Source organism: Mixophyes fleayi, chromosome 9, assembly GCF_038048845.1.
Source record: "Mixophyes fleayi isolate aMixFle1 chromosome 9, aMixFle1.hap1, whole genome shotgun sequence".
Taxonomy (NCBI): domain Eukaryota; kingdom Metazoa; phylum Chordata; class Amphibia; order Anura; family Limnodynastidae; genus Mixophyes; species Mixophyes fleayi.
In genome coordinates, this window is record NC_134410.1 from 126,880,064 (window position 1) to 126,896,924 (window position 16,861).

The following is a 16,861-nucleotide window of genomic DNA, read 5'->3' on the forward strand; positions in this document are numbered from 1 at the left end:
TTGCCTAATTGTAACTTGCCGTTGGTAGACACACAGAACAGAGTGCCATATACGCACAAACGTTTGTTCAATATAAGGTCATAACAAGACATAAAAACAAATTTAAATTATAAAATAAATTAACAACTCTTAACAGTATATTCATTAGTAAGAATATAGAGTTTTAAAAACTGGGGTTTTTTTTATTTATTATTTTTTACATTAAATACATAAATCAAAATGTTTTTAATGCATACTACACATGCAATGCATTTATATAGTCTATCTTCCTTGCACACACGTTTTGTGCTAGCTAGGGGCACAAATACGGGTAGATTTTAATACAAAGGCGAACCCGTGTCAGTCATCACTATCAGTCAGCGTCGGAAGTTCGGAACACCCTTATTGTTCATTGGCTACGTTCATCCGTCCCTTCCCTTCCCCGTGCCGCTCCGCGAGTCATAGGCTGTCGTAAGTGACACTTGCGTTCAGACATGAATTGCACGCAATTCCGTTCATTGGCCTAAGATCCGTTTCTGAGCATTGGCAGAGCTGTTTTCCGTAAGATACGCTACGCAAATGGACGTACGACTGAACATGAACCTCTTGTATATTATTTAGCTCAGTACGCAGCCTGTGATATATATGTTAATGTCAGACAGTGGCCTTACTTGCTTTACTATATCTCTTATACTTTAGAGCCGTAAATTCATTTCTGTATTGTCATCAACCTCTTATAGGTATCTGGAAGTGGCTACAGTTTGAATTTACCTCTGTCAACTTGCATTTTATGAAACTACATCTTTCATCATGCATTGTGGTTCATGACATCATCGCCCAGTGGGGGGGAGGAGAGGCCTTGATTATGCTAATTGCATCATCAAGACTCCCCCTTTTTCACAAGGAAGGCGGGATGCAGGAGGGTGGTCTTCTCTCCGGGGAGTCTGGGAGGACTAACCGAAATTCGGGAGTCTCCCGACCGTTCTGGGAGAGTAGGCAAGTATGACATTCAGAACTACAGCGGGCGAGGGGTGGCAACATTTAATTTCACATGTTACCCCCTTTCCACAATGGGTAGTGTGTGGGAAGATTTGTGCACATTGGTGTTGGCCGTAGCGTTTAATAAAAAAAAACTATATACCTTTCATTATTCCCTATAAAAATTATGTAACACATTAGGTCAAAGCCTGCAAAGTTCTAACTGTTGAGTGGTATTAAAATATTATAAAAAAAATAAATAAAAATGTAGCAAAGCCCCTCGAATATGGATCAAATCCCCCCCCGCCCCCTGCTACACACTTGCTAAGTGTTACATGTAGACCTCCCTATTAGTGGGGAGGAGCGGACCACAGAGTAATATAAATGAAGATATTAAACATAAGATGGGGAAAATCAATAAATATAAATCAGACAAAATGTTTATAGGTCCCAATAAGAACCTCTGTAGAGAAGTACAAGTGAGAACACTCTTCACAAGGGAAATCTCATTGTCATTTCTTTTTATTGCCGCTAGTCATGGATCATTCCCGATGCTTTACATCCCACCTTCCTCATCCTCAGCTTCCGTTATGAAGTCCTCAGGAGACTGATACGGCCTTTTTTGGAAAGTCAGATAATCTAATTTGCATATTTGTATTGTTGCGTGGTACATATGATCATAAGATCAAAACACATCTAAAAACAGTGATAAAAATATTATTACCTGTGTCCCGAGAAGCCTCTATGTTGGCGTTAGTTATGAACGTAAGACCAGCCAATCGAAACACATCTACGTTATCCTGCCCGGCTCCAGCTCCGCAGCCGAGATCGCTCTCTTCTATCTTTCTGAGAACCTACGGCGGATTAGAGACGTCAACATGAAACCGACCGTATCACATCAGAACCGGATCATCCATTAAGCAACTAAGGCTCCTACCATGGCCCCAGTGAGTGCTGGGGGGCCCAGTTTACAGCAACCCATTTTTATGTGGGTGAGAAGAAAGTTGTTTGGCTAAGAACAAGGACCAGAAAACAATAAAAAGTAAGACCTGCTTTTCTAAGCTGTCCCTTGAAAAGTTGAGGATGATTAGTTAGACCCACACTGGGTCTGTGTGCGGTACTACCTGGGACCACCAGGGGGCCAAGCATTGTCAGGATTCCTTCCGACACTACCAGAAAGGACTCCCAATCTGCTGCCCTCAGGTCCAAGTGCAGACTAGATCCAGCTAAACTCCTTATTAATTAGCTACACCAACAAAGAGAAGGGTACAGGAATGGTTGCAGCGTGGTATGAAGTGTTTCTTTGGGCATTTGCTGGTTTTGTTTGTTTGTTTTTCACTTAACTCTTTCTAGGGGTCGCCGGACTTTCCTTGTAACATCATAGACGGCGACATCCATAGCAGATAAGGCAATGATGGACCCGGTCCGTGCGTTGACAATGAGAGGGACTTCGGCTTTTGGCTTGAAGGTCGTTTCTGTAGTTGATAGTTGCACCTGATGAGATATAGACACTTATTAGATCAACAAAGAAATCTCCACTGACAAATTAATAAAATGCCCAATGCAAGGATTGTTGGGGGTGTAACTCAGCATCAGCGGAGGTCGTTCACTGCTCAGAAGGAAAACGCTGGTGTGAAATTCCTGCATAGGGCAGCATGGTGGCTCAGTGGTCAACACTTCTGGTTCACAGCACTGGGGTTATGAGTTCAATTTCCGATCATGACCTCTCTGTGTGGAGTTTGTGTGTTCTCCCCGTGTTTGTGTGGGTTTCCTCCGGGTGCTCCGGTTTCCTCCCACACTCCAAAAACATACTGGTAGGTTAATTGGCTGCTATCAAAATTGACCCTAGTCTGTGTGTGTGTGTGTGTGTGGCTGTGTGTGTGTGTGTCTGTCTGTGTGTGTATATTAGAGAATTTAGACTGTAAGCTCCAATGGGGCAGGGACTGATGTGAGTGAGTTCTCTGTACAGCGCTGCAGAATCAGTGGCGCTATATAAATAAATGGTGGTGATGATGATGATGATAGACACACTAGTGATGGCTGATAACGTTATACACCCTGTGGATAATCCCCAGGGGTCCTAATTGTGTAATAGGATGAGCCCACAGACGGGTGTGAGGCTGTGGCCCCCTGTGGAATATAGGTCACATGTATATGGGGTAAATATTTACCATAACCGGTTCCTTTGAACCGGGCCCTCGTGGAAAACGCCCGTTCACACCCTCTGTACACTTCTGTGCTATTCACTACTCACCTTCTGATTATTTACACATTTCTCTTCCACATCCACCCAGATGGAATCGGCAATGACCTCGGCGGTGGTTTCTCCCGTAATGATATAATAAACCAGTAGACGGAAGGATGGGATCATGCTGGAGGTAATGGCAATGTTTAGATTCTGCGAAACCGATTCGGGGAACCTTTTTATGGTATCAAACTTTAGAATCTTCCCTTTTGATATGAGCTATACAAAGGGAACATAGTAAAACAAGTTATGATTATATTGTTCGTGGACATTTACCCAATGTTGAGCTTTTTCTGTAAGACAGCGTCTGATTGCTGTGGTTCAGCGTCAATTTTGCACATAAATGCAATGTTAGTAAATGCATACTTCTCAAGTCTACGATTTAAGGGGACTATCTGCTATCCCGACAGTTGTGACTTTTGTCTTGACTACCAGGACTGTTGTGTGTCCTGCTCAACGTCCAGCAATGCAGGGGAGTTTTTAGGAGTGAAGAGAGGAGTAGGGGGTGGCACCATTTTAATAGAGCAAAGCGGGGGCCTTGGAGGGGGTCGGTGACCCAGCATTGCCGGGCCGCCCTTACCTTCTGGTGCCTTAGCACCCACAACCCATACCACTGCTTAAAAGCATACTTGCCAACTTTTTTTTCCCCCTCTAAAGGAGAGGGGTGATGAAGTGCAAGTGCGGAAGGGGCCGCCAACCCCCCCGCCATGTAATGCCACAATCTTGTTACTTCTCAGCAGGCGGCTGGGCCAAAATGATACAGATCGCATCATGGAGGCTCCCGTCCTGCCCACTTAGCGAGGAAGTGGGTAGGATGCAGGAGAATGGCTTGCTCTCCCAAGAGTCTGGGAGACCTACCCGGAATCTGGGAGTCTCCCAGAGCCGGATAATTGTGCTAGTGCACCAAGATCCATCGGGATAAAACGATTGCTTACATCACAGATGTGTTGCGGGAGAGAAGTTCATAGTATAATATCTGTGTCATCCGTTGAGTTCATCACAGTATAAACGCAAGCTAACGCTGGTAAAATATATATAGAGATATGAACCACATACCAAAGACTTACCAAATAACTGTAATGGGTTAGTTTAGCCAGATAAGGGCTACTCGGCACCACTTGGACATTTAGGAAATCGTCTACATGCAAGACTTGGCTCTCTCTTGCCCAGTTGATGTACAAGTAGCTGTTGGTCAGTGACTTGTAGGAAGTTGCTGTATACCGAGCACTCGCTTGATTTTCTTCTGGAAGATTGACATCCTCTGTTGTTATCTAGAAAGTCAAATAAAAATTTCACTTTTAATGTTGATGCCTTTGTGACTCTTCTTTGGCATTTTCGCACTGTCCCAGCAGATATTGGCTGGTCTCACCTTAAACTCGAGGGTCCTTATATCTGCTGGCATGTTTATGACAAATGACACTGTCCCCTTGTTGTCGGTTGCTTGCGACTTTAGCCTGCTGTCGCCTAAGGGACTGGCTTCTCCGCCTTCTTTAATCATTTCCCCAGATATAGTCAGGGGGATCCTTTGCACCGGATTGTCTAACGTGTCTTTCAGTTGAACCTAATAAGACAATAGAAAACGTCATTGTCGGCTGCAGGAAAGAAGTGTGTGTGACTGAGTCCAAGTGGAGCAGTCTCGGTGACGCAGCTAGCCCACGGCTATCTTCAGATCATGCCTGCAGTGCTGACCGGTCTACTATACAATGAGGGTCATTTGCAAAACTGTCACAGTATAAATATCCCGTCTATGTCACCTATTTTTCAGAACTGTGCGGGGAATAGACTAATAGAAATTATGAGTGAGTACATATCATAGCCCAGTAGATATCATGGCCCATTACATATCATGGTCGAGTATATATAATGTTTGAATACATATCATGGCCTAATATATGTCATGGTCCAGTATGTGTCATGGCTGAGTATATATCATGACCGATTATATATCGTGGCCTAAAATATATCATGATGGTGTATATATTATGGGCCAGGATATATCGTGGCTGAGTATATACCATGGCTGAGTATATATCATGGCTGAAAAAATATCATGGCCCAGTATATATCATGGCCTAGAATATATCATGGCCTAGAATATATCATGGCCGAGCATACAACATGGCCAAGTATATACCATGGCCGAGTATATATCATGGCTGAGTATATATCATGGCTGAGTATATATCATGGCTGAGTATATATCATGGCTAGGTTTATAACATGTTCAGTATGAAACTTTCTGAGGACAGGTTGGTTCGTAAAGCGGATGTCCAACTTTTTCCCCCAAGTCTACCCCTTTGTATCTTTAAACCAACAACCCCAGTCCTGGCACCGCTATCTACTTTTCAGGCTTTGCTGCTGAGAGAACTAGAGGTTGCAGGATTGTAGTGACTGTCTAATAGAGCGCTGGCTGTCTAGTTGTGACTACATGTAGAATAGAAGGCGGCATCTGATCTTAGTAATGGTCGGTGGTGTCAGGGGAGGGATCTCCATCATGGCGCTACTCCGGGGGAGACAGAGCTTGGAAGAACCTCAGTTATTCAGGGCACATCTCTTTTATGAGTTAATGTGAATGAGTCTTACTTTCCATGATTGTTAAACGCAGAATTGCAGGAAGTTTATAGACCTTACCTTTATGCGGTACGGCAAGGTTGGCTTCACAAAGAGGGGTGTGGCTATGAGTTTCAGGGTGTACGGGGTAATGACATATTTGACGTTTGAGTATTCACTTTCTTCAGACTGTGCACCTGGTGAAAATATAGATTATCACATAAAGACGCTTAACATACTACGTTATCTGACACTAGTATTGGACCCAAAGTATGGTCTGTCCCGATGCTGAGGCACACACGGGGGTAGATTTATCAAGCCTTCTAAATAGAAAAAGTGTAGGGGTTGCCCATAGCAACCAATCAGATTCTAGCTATCATTCTCTAGAATGCACTGGATAAATGATAGCTAGAATTTAATTTGTTGCTATGGCCAACCCCTTCACTTTTTCTTTTTACCCAATAGAGTTTAAATAGGCTGATTGTTTGTCTCTGTACTTATGTGTACCAATTATTTGCACATGCTTAATTGAAAACAGAACCCAATGGACAAGAATGTTGCATTTTAATTCTAGAGTTTAAGAGTATATGGAGTGTGTGCAAATACCTCAACTGCTAGTAGGCTCCAAATGGCAACAAGTATGCTCAGTAAAAGGCTGTACAAGAGGCACAGCACTGTGCAAACAGGCAAAACTATGTCCAGTATGGTGGACGTGCAAATCTCTCCATTAGTTGACGCAATGAGAGGGAAAGGGAAGCATTCCATTGTTATGAGGATATCTGCAGAGCTTGTACATAACGCGTTTCGCCGACTGGTTCACAGATGGCTGCTTTTACCTGTGGGAATGTATGATGGTGGTGGAAGTGTGATACAAGGGGTTCTGTTCATTTAATAAGGGTGTGAGTACATGGCACGTGGGTGGGCAATGCTTTAAATTACGGTAATCAAGTGCAATTGCAAGGGCGGTAACCGACGATATACCATCTGGAACCGCCATATCTCAGTCTACACTCTACTGACTATTACCAGAGGTCTCTTCCACCGTGACTGTTATGTAGAGGTAAAAGCCATCCAATTCCTCCAGCTGTGAGTATCCCAGTTCCTCAACCGCTCGCTGGCTGTTAAACTGGAACGTGGCTTCTCCGTTAATTATCTAGATATTGGAGGACAAGCGTTAGAGCTTTCTAGACAGACAAGAGACAGGTGGGAGATTATGACTAGAGGGGTCACAAGTCTCACCTGCAGTAAGTCAATTGACTTAGGCATCATTCTTCTCACTCCATGTTCAATTAATCCGTAACGAATGAAAACCTTCCCGTAGTCAACTTTTTTCGCATAATAGTAACTGTAATATAAAAGTTTAAACTTAGAACGTAGCTATTGGCAGGGATAACGTCACCAGTTGTATGAGTCGCCTTTGCATGGCGAAGCCTATTTAGCAAGTAATGTTCTGGTACTTACACCGAGCGCAATATCTGTCATGATATCGCCGTCAGTTTCACCTGCCAGCAATTCGGTAATAGAGCCGGTGATATGATCACTGACCGTGTGCCTCGGATACACTCTGATTTTAGCTTTTCAATTTAAATTTACTAAAAAAACACATATTAGTTTCCACAATGGACTAAATAGAGGATCCTATGACAAGTCACTCTTATTTTCATTTATTTTGATATACTATATACATTGAATTGTATCCTCTTAGTTATCATAATGACAAGTGAGGCTGCATAGGACGAATGCACCTAAAGGGCGACAGGGTTTGTAGTAAGCTGAACTCTTACCTGAAGGGGTTAACATAGGTCTTTGGCCCGACCAATGTGTGCTCCAGTGGGAGGGACCTTGTTTGGTAAAGAGGGCTGTACTTCCTGTTCTGCCTCATTCCACAGCACGAGATCCCACCCACCCACTCCTAGTTGCGAGTATTTCTGGGTTAATGTTGCGGTAGGAAGGCACTGCGTTCAGCGGCTGATTTGTGGGCGCACAGGTAGTTGTCGTAGGTCACTGCCCCCCTTTGAGGCACCAGTAACTCCCTTTTTGGCCCTTCGGTGAGGAGGGTCCCTGTCCGGCTCGGTGAGGGAGGGCAGCGTGAGTTTTAAAGTGGCAGTCACTTTGACGCCAACTCAGCGCAAGTTATGATGGGATTTGTTCCCCGTGGTTGTGGACGTACGGCGGTGTGCGCCAGTCCACTTGTGATTTTGTGTTATCAGCTTGAGAGTTGTTTCGCAGGGCCTTTTCTCCGCCACCATAGGTTTAGTTAAGGTTAAAATTATAATAAAAGCTCAGGCAATTTTTAATAACTTATACATGTCTCCGTGTGTTTATTTGCATGCAAATGTTTAGAATTCTAAGGTTGATGTAAGGTTTATGGGAACATACACGGTGAGCCCTTTAAGACTATTTAAAATTGTATAAGGAGATGGTAATGAAAGGCATATATCTCTGCTGGTGGGTTGTTTTATATTATCTAATACACATTTTGTTAAGTTTATATACAAGTACATTGTAATCACAATCCACGGTGCCCAATTTTCCTGATTTGCAACCGTTTCTTTTTCATATACCACAAATAATTTAAAGGGAGAAGGAATCTCTATTTTTATAGGCCATTCTGGGGTAATTCTATATTGTAATGAACATTCTAATCCGGAGCCGCCCAAACTCAGTCCGCAAGAGCTACTAACAGTTCATGTTGTCAGGATTTCTTTAATCGTGCGCAGGTGAGTTCATCTATTCGGCTAGGTCAGTAATTATCCTACCTGTTCCTACAGACAGAAATCCTGAAAACTTGACCTGTTGGTAGCTCTTGAGGTCTGGGTTTGAGCACCTCTGTTCTAATCCATATTCTAAGACTATAGTTGGACAACAAATCCCAGCATGCATTGACAGCCGCTACCCTACATATTGTTCTCCCCACTGGAAAGTACCATTGTGGAACTTACTTTGCTTTCACTGTAATCGCAAAATCTTTAAACTTATCAAAACTGATAAAGTTTTTTTCAGGTTCGATGGTGACGAAGAATCGCGGTAGAACTGAAAGACATAAAACGCGTGGGTGGTATACATTGCTCAGACCAGTTATTTTTCCATAGTTCTTATCATAATAATTTGCAGAATTAAGTTACCGTATTCTTTCACTTCAAATTTGGCAGCGGTAGAAGTTATAAAGTCCGTCTCATAAGCAGCTTCCACCTTCCATATCCCAAATCTAGGGAGAAAAGAGATCATTTTGAATGCTGCTCTTTTTATTTCTTTGCATTTTATATATTGTAAATAATTAACATTTGTAATTATTAGTAGGATTCAGACGCTTTCTATATTTTGTTGCAGGACTTTTTTATTATTATTATTATTATTATTATTATTATTAATCTTTATATGGTACCATAAGGTTTCCGCAGCGCCGTACAAAATACAAAGAACAGTACAGAGTAAAACAAGTAGAACCAAAACTCCAAAAGCTCCAAGCATAACAATTACAGTGACATTGGAGAAGAAAAAATGGTATTAAGACAGAAGGGAAGAGGGAGGGGAAACAGCAGGCACGAGAGGGGTCAGTGGAGGGGATCAGGTGTAAGAGGAGACCGGGAAGTGGGAGGTGAGGAGAACAATGATGGTGAAGGTTAGGTGGATGGCTGGTAGGCTTCTAGGAAGAGATGGGTTTTGAGAGCCCCTTTGAAAGTGCTCAGATGAAGGGACAGACAGATGGAGCGAGGAAGGTTGTTGCAGTGAAGGGGGCAGCACAGGAATTCTGGTGTGGGATGAGGTAATCAGTGCGGAGGAGAAGTGACAGTAATTGGCCGAGCGCAGGGAGCGGGCGGGAGTGTGAATGGAGAGGGGGTTAGCGATAAAAGGGGCAGTGGAATGGGAGAGGGCCTTGTAGGTGATGGTGAGGAGTTTTAAGAGGATTTTGCAGAGGATTTTGTAGACTTACCTCTCTAAAACAAGTTACTTTTTGTAGAAAAGATAGATCCTTTGTTCCCCACATTGACTCTATATCTAATCATGTTACATACATCTAAAAAACATTTCCAGAATTCGCACATATCTCACACACGACACTGCGCAAACTTTAATTCATGCACTCATCATCTCCTGCATTGACTGATTACGGGTCTTCCCTAAATCAGACTCTCACCCCTACAAATCGTTCTTCCACTGCTGAGCCGCTCTGTCAGTCTTTACATTGGTTGCCTATTTTTCACCAAATCCAATCTAAAAAACTTCTATTAATATACATCAACAAAGCTGCACCAACATACATCTCTTCACTTGTCTCAAAATATCTCCCAACTCGACACCTCCGTTCTGCACAAGATCTGCGTTTCTCTTCCACTATTATCACTTCCTCCCATTCCTGGATACAGGACTTATTCAGGAAGCACCCGCTTTGTGGAATTCCCTCCCTCACACAATAAGACTTTGCTCTGGTTTGCTCTGCTTCAAACCTTCAAGCATTCTCTGAAAACCCACCTCTTCAGGCAAGCTTATAATATTCCTCAACCACCATCTTAAACTCCTTAGGGTACTCTAGTACCACTCTCTACACAGTTTACATAAGACTTGCATGTGTTCTTTCTATTCTCAATCAATCCTTTGACCAACATTGCTGTATGACTGACCATATAGTCTCCTAAGCACGTTTTATCTTTGCATTGTAGCTGGACCAATATGCAATATGTAGCACTTACCCTCATGTATCATACTCCCATTATCCTATAGATTTTAAGCTTACGAGCAGGGCCCTCTTACCTCTCTCCCCTCTCCTAAAAACACCCCTTCAATGCTACTTGGCACTGAAACAACAATCGCTAACGGCACTGGAATTGGGACAAAAGACCTGATCTGCAGAAAAATGGCACAGCCCCCAAAAAACAGGACTGTCCCGTCAAAATCAGGACAGTTTGGCGTGATTTTATGATGTTCCTGATGATAAATTTTGCCCTATCCTTTGCAGTTTGTAACTATGGATATAAAACACTACCAGAAACAAATTCATATAGAAATAATCTACTACATGTCACAATAGCAATCAGCCTAAACGAGGTAGATGTTAAATAGGTCAATACTGTACTTTGGGTTGGCTGGAATCTTGAAATCTGGGAACGAGATGATCCCAGTAATATCTTTCTGCGATATACTGTCCATCTTCACCTCTTCCGGATCCTTTAAATGAAAATATAAACACAGAAAATCATAGCATTTATTCTTATTCCACAAATGAGTCAATAATACGGGGAAGGTAAGAGACAGTATGATAAAATATTTTTCTTATCTACGCGTTCTGCTTTCATTGAGTTTGCGTGATGTCATGCTGTGGGAGGGGCATAATATTGGAGTACACACGGGGGGAATGCAAGAGTGCAGTCCTTTGTCAATGCCCCAAAAACTGTTAAAAATATGGTTTTAGAGATAAATATTTATGGAGTGGCCTAGTACCATTTATAACATTACGTCACCACTGTATATATTTCCGTATGGTTTATATAACGGTGTAAACTTTACCTTGAACGTGAGAGTAACCGGCCTACGTGCTGGTCGCAGTTCTTCGTCCATAGAGTAAACACGAATTTTCACTGTGAAAATATAAAGATGTCGATAAGTGATTCACATAGGACTGGATGGATAACATACTTGCCTACCCTCCTGGGATGTCCGAGAGACCAAGGGCTAGATTTACTAAGCGGCGGGTTTGAAAAAGTGGGGATGTTGCCTATAGCAACCAATCAGATTCTAGCTTTCATTTATTTAGTACTTTCTACAAAATGACAGCTAGAATCTGAATGGTTGCTATAGGCAACATCCCCACTTTTTCAAACCCGCAGCTTAGTAAATCTAGCCCCAAATGTTGTAGATTCATGGCGTAAGGCGTCATTGTGGCTTCACCCCTGCTGCGCGATGACGTGAAATCCAGCATTTATTTTCAGGCAAGAACTGTTTTAAAGAGTTTATGACGGTATCTGGAATTGTTCTACCACAGAGGGTAAATATTTACGATTGCACCGCTCACTTGTTATCAGATATATCTGTTCCCAAAATTATTTTGCATCCTTTGTATAAAGCTGCCCACACCAAGGATGATCCTGCCGGGGGAATCATTAGGATCAGTGTCTGTTATTGGCGCCCCTGTAGGAAGCCATATTGAATGAGAAGCATTTATTCTGACCCTTGGGCCAATATCCGCTATGTCACTTTCGGGACCGTTAATGAGGTCAGAAGATGGCTGTAAGGTGGGTAAGGAGTTGAGATATTCCTGCCCAGTCGGAGGACACATAAATGTAAATGAGAGTTCCTCTAAAAAATTAATAGCAGGAATGGAGGATTCTTAGGCAGCCAAAGTACGGGATCACGATGGATCTAGTTTTGGGGCTATCAGTGCTGTTGAATTACAAGATTACTAACCTCTAATAATATTGTTACTCTTTGTTATATAAACACCTGAACTGGGCACTTTTTCTGCCCCTCATTTGCTCTAATATATGTGTGAGCCTTCACAAGTAATACATATATATTGTCTACCTATTTCGTTTTACGATCTAAAAGAATTTGTTTGAAATGTATCCTTAAGTTATACCATTAATTTATTTATATTCATTTATTTATATTCTTGTTCGCATTACTACGGTAAAAGTGTGCATTATTACGGTAATTTTAATGCTGATTTTTCCTCTGTGAGCCGCAAGCAAAAATTTGCATTCCAATTACCGTACTAGCAGTAATAGTGCACGGGCCGCATTCATAGGCAAACCGAGGGGCGGTTTCCCAGTGCCTAGAAACCCCCCTCCAAGCCTGGGGCACTGCATAATTGAGGTGGCTGGACCCTGCTCCCTCTTCACACAGCTCTGAATGAAAAGGGAGAGCTGCGTGCACCTAACAGTAGTGCACACAGCATTGCCCATGTATATTATGTTGATAGGAAGAGTTGGAGAGCAGCCAAACACTGTCTAAAATTATAACCACGCCCACCATGCATGCTGGTCACGCCCACTGGCGGCGTGGTGTGGAAACCCCCCTCTACAAATCTTGCGTTCTGCCCCTGACGTTGTTCGTGTTCTTAATAAAATATCATTTTGCTTTAAACCAAGCACTCTCATTGGTCTGCCGGGATTAAGTCTTTAGCACCTAATTCACATTTCAATATAATTTTTTGGGGGGAAGTTGCAGAACTCCACTTCAGAAGGAAGCCATTGTAAATCTTTTTTATCCCTTTGATATACTGAATATATATTTTTAACAAGCGCATCTTAATCTTTCTTGCGCCCTTTTCTTCTTCTTTACAAATCTGAATTACAAGATGCTCAGCAACATGCATAGGTATATATTGGTATGTAAATGACTAGAGAGGTGAGGTATAGGGCCAGCAACCTAAAATACAGATTATTCGAAAAGGAAATAGCCTTTTGCATCATTCAACAATGTGCTAAAATTAAGCGCCAAGACAAAGTACCATCATTAAATATACTTAGTATCCCCAACAGGGGCTAGCTGACCCCCAGCTCAGCCAGTCCCTGATTCCCATTTACTGGTGTATGAGCAAATTATCTTCCTCATCAAACTAGAGCTGCTTCTAGTAGAAGGAAACGATTGTAAAAGTGTTCGTAGAAGCTCTGAGAATTCGGTGACTTTACCGGACTGGTCGGGAGTGTAGACGGGCTTGTCTGTCTGGATGAAGAGAAATCCGTTTTGGTAGGTAACGGGCACCTTCTCCTCCCTGGTGAAGGAATCAGACTGAGCCTGCAAATACACAGACTGCGGCGTGCCTGCTTTCCGGGGGAAATCTTCGGGCTGAATCTACAACAAAGAGGAACTTGATTTATGGAACGTAAAAAATATTGAATACAATCAGTATATACATGTAGCAACTAGATGAAAGGTAATACAATACAGCAACCAGTAAACAAAATATCTATGAAATCAAGATACACATAATATATACACATATATATATATATATATATATATATCACCAGCTCAACGGCTTACCAGGGGGCAGATGTTCCTCTGCCCCCAGCCCCTACCAAGTTTGAGAATCTTGTACCCCGATTACATTAGCTTATGTGTGTATCATCATCGTCATCATCATCATTTATTTATATAGCGCCACTAATTCCGCAGAGCTGTACAGAGAACTCATTCACATCAGTCCCTGCCCCATTGGAGCTTACAGTCTAAATTCCCTAATAGAGACACACACTCACATAGACATAGACAGATAGACAGAGAGGGAGACAGACAGACTAGGGTCAATTTTGATAGCAGCCAATTAACCTACCAGTATGTTTTTGGAGTGTGGGAGGAAACCAGAGCACCCAGCGGAAACCCACGCAAACACAGGGAGAACATACAAATTGCACACAGATAAGGCCATGGTCGGGAATCAAACTCATGACCCCAGTGCTGCGAGGCAGAAGTGCTAACCAATAGGCCACTGTGCTGCCTATTGTCCTGCTTCGCTGTGAAATGCGTCTAGCTATGGCAAAACGCGTCTCACTGACAGGGCCTTCATTGCAGTCTCTCAACCCACTAAATAGAATGATTTTGCATTTTTTCAGTTCGTGCATTTAGCATGAAACACCCGGGGATTAGATTCCAGATTCGCAGACGTAAGATACTTTCACTAAAAAAAAAAAAATCACACCCAATTTTTTAATTGTTTGTTTTGATAGCAAAAGAAAAGGAAAACTCTTGCATTCGGAAGGTATAAATATTCTTCTCGTGTATGAACAATAAAAACAAAAACTTGTTAAAATACACTCGCAAAACGATCAATGAAGAACGCACCAATCAGCTTCCGAGGTGAATCCTCAATCACCCAATGAGAAGCATTTAGCTAGTGCTAGTGACCGCCATCAATTGACATGGCTTTGACAGTTGTATATGTGTCTTGTGCCAGTCTGTTCACAATTACGTCAACACATCCTCACTTAGATTTACTTCAATCCCCCGTCCTGCCTCTCTTTTTGCAAACAGGTGCAAGTGTGAGATTTGAGCAGGTCTGCCTACACCCACATGCGTGTGGTCTGTATTGTGGACATGCGCAGAGCCAATTTGCAGACTTTACGCCAAACAAACTGGCGTACCTCCAATATAGCATCAGCCCCCGAGTGTGTTAAACAAGGGGACTGTCATTAATACCAAGAGGACAAAACTATTTAAGGTTTTTAATTTTTATTTTTTTAAATGTTTTAATCATTACCTTATTTGTTTTTTTGTATTATACAATAGGACCTGAAAGCTGACATCTGGGCTATAGTCCCAGTGCAGTGGCTCAGCCATTCACACACCCTCAAGGACTGGCGGGGCGGAGTTAACCCTTACTGCTCCGGGCCATTATCAATGGAGCGCCTGAGTACCTCTCCGCTGCCTGGAGATATTTATTTGTTAAGTTACAGTGATAAGTGATTCTTATCGCCTCAATAAGCAGCCTTTTCCCCAGGATCAAGGCTCTATTAATAAATAGCCCCCACTCCCACATAATGCTTATACAGATATTATTTACAGGACTCTCTATATAGTAACATCACTTATGTATTATATCTTAATAAAGGTAACAGGACGCACACATACCTGCAGGCTCACTAGCCCTTGGAAGTTGTTGGCTGACGTCAGCTCCAGGTGTTGGGAGGCGTATTTAGTCGTTTTATCTGGGAAACTAAGTAATGAAATTCTTACAGCTAACTTTTCTTGTCGTCCGAAAGTTTGGACAACCACCGTCTCCTGAGCCCCAACTCTCCATAGCCGAGGCCCCGTCACGAGGTACCTGTAAGAAAGCATACAGTAATTTGATGATGCCAGAAGTGATCCGGGCACTTGGTCCATATATCTCCCTTGTCTCACACATGAGCCCAGATTGGCCGAGAGCCCTCTAACCGCTGCCAGACAATGTGGCCGGGGACATTTTCTTCTTAAATTTGGCAAAAAAATATTTTCTATCACTGCGACAATCTTCCATATCGCCCCCAATATTGATAAATAGACCTCAAGTATCTGGCTGTATCTACGCTATTGAACCAATGGTCCTGATAGCATATATAACCAAAAATGGACGTGTATGGCAACATTTGCATATCTCTTCAAGTGCAACAAATATGTGATAAGGATGGTAAATAGAAGATCTTAACTCACTGCCCTTATGATGTTACTCCAATCCACAATGGAGTATAATATAAATGTCTACACATAAAAAATACAACATAAACCAAGTGCTAGAGTCTCAGCCTATCAGTATCAAATAATAAAGTAAGATATCTCACTAAATGCTAATCAATATAGATATAATTTGAGCTAAATAGTCTATTCAATCCAGAAAGTGATTCCTAATGGACATAGTGTTCCAAATATAATAAACGTGAAACAGTTCTTATATGATGGGTCCGCTTCTTAGTACCCGAGGAAAAGCTGTTTATTCATCTTATCAGGATTCAACGATGAAAGCACACAAATGTATCTGTTCAAAAACAGCCCCAACAGTACCCAGATTTACCGTGGAACTAGAAATCTCAATGTGCCCTGCCAGCCTTCTAGTTCTATAACTACTGGAGCGATGGTGTACATGAAATCTTCGTCAGCAGTGGGCTCACGGGCTGTGTGTAGCCAGGTTTCCTGGTGGTACGTTCCACAGCAATATTTCCTAACAACCTCAATGGAATAAGATTTAAAGGACACAATGAACTGTTACTTACGTTTGGTCCTGACACTGAGTCCTTCCATATAGGACAAAGAGAAACGCTATGTGTAGGAGCTTCATTGCAGACCGAGGTTGGATGGCATGGGTGAGAAGTAGTCAGGAGGTTTAGCATCCAGTAGTGTGTCGGTGTGTGACAGCAGAGACCTCTGTTGGACAGTAGACCCCCTAACGGTACTTTGCCCTCCTGGTTAGTGATTGCCAAGTTAGTGATAAGAATGTTTACTGATTCTGTTTGTGTATGCAAATGAGCAGTGAGTAAATATTCCTGACCATTCTGTTTCACACATTAATCCCCATCTGGATGATACATAGTGTAGCCCCTGGTCGCTGGTAGGGCGTGTTAGTGCTCCCCTCCCCTGCCCGCAGCTTGCCCCTTCTGGCAGACACTGGTGCCCCTGCATACAAAGGTTTTACACCGGGCA

At 42.5% G+C, this 16,861-nt stretch overlaps 1 protein-coding gene across 1 annotated transcript in view; it reads right to left on the reverse strand.

Annotated features, from left to right (window-relative positions):
• The window catches only part of C5 (complement C5), a 51,925-nt gene extending 35,338 nt beyond the window's left edge, over positions 1-16,587 (reverse strand). Inside the window, exons 1-15 of the mRNA XM_075185669.1 lie at positions 16,435-16,587; positions 15,320-15,512; positions 13,381-13,543; positions 11,258-11,328; positions 10,827-10,918; positions 8,878-8,960; positions 8,695-8,785; positions 6,992-7,097; positions 6,779-6,905; positions 5,834-5,949; positions 4,572-4,763; positions 4,270-4,473; positions 3,212-3,421; positions 2,302-2,451; positions 1,682-1,811 (exon numbers count right to left, since the gene is read on the reverse strand). Coding sequence (XP_075041770.1) covers positions 1,682-1,811; positions 2,302-2,451; positions 3,212-3,421; positions 4,270-4,473; positions 4,572-4,763; positions 5,834-5,949; positions 6,779-6,905; positions 6,992-7,097; positions 8,695-8,785; positions 8,878-8,960; positions 10,827-10,918; positions 11,258-11,328; positions 13,381-13,543; positions 15,320-15,512; positions 16,435-16,499 — 1,993 coding nt within the window. The 5' untranslated portion in view covers positions 16,500-16,587. The remainder of the gene's footprint in view (positions 1-1,681; positions 1,812-2,301; positions 2,452-3,211; positions 3,422-4,269; positions 4,474-4,571; positions 4,764-5,833; positions 5,950-6,778; positions 6,906-6,991; positions 7,098-8,694; positions 8,786-8,877; positions 8,961-10,826; positions 10,919-11,257; positions 11,329-13,380; positions 13,544-15,319; positions 15,513-16,434) is intronic.
• Positions 16,588-16,861: the final 274 nt, after the last annotated feature.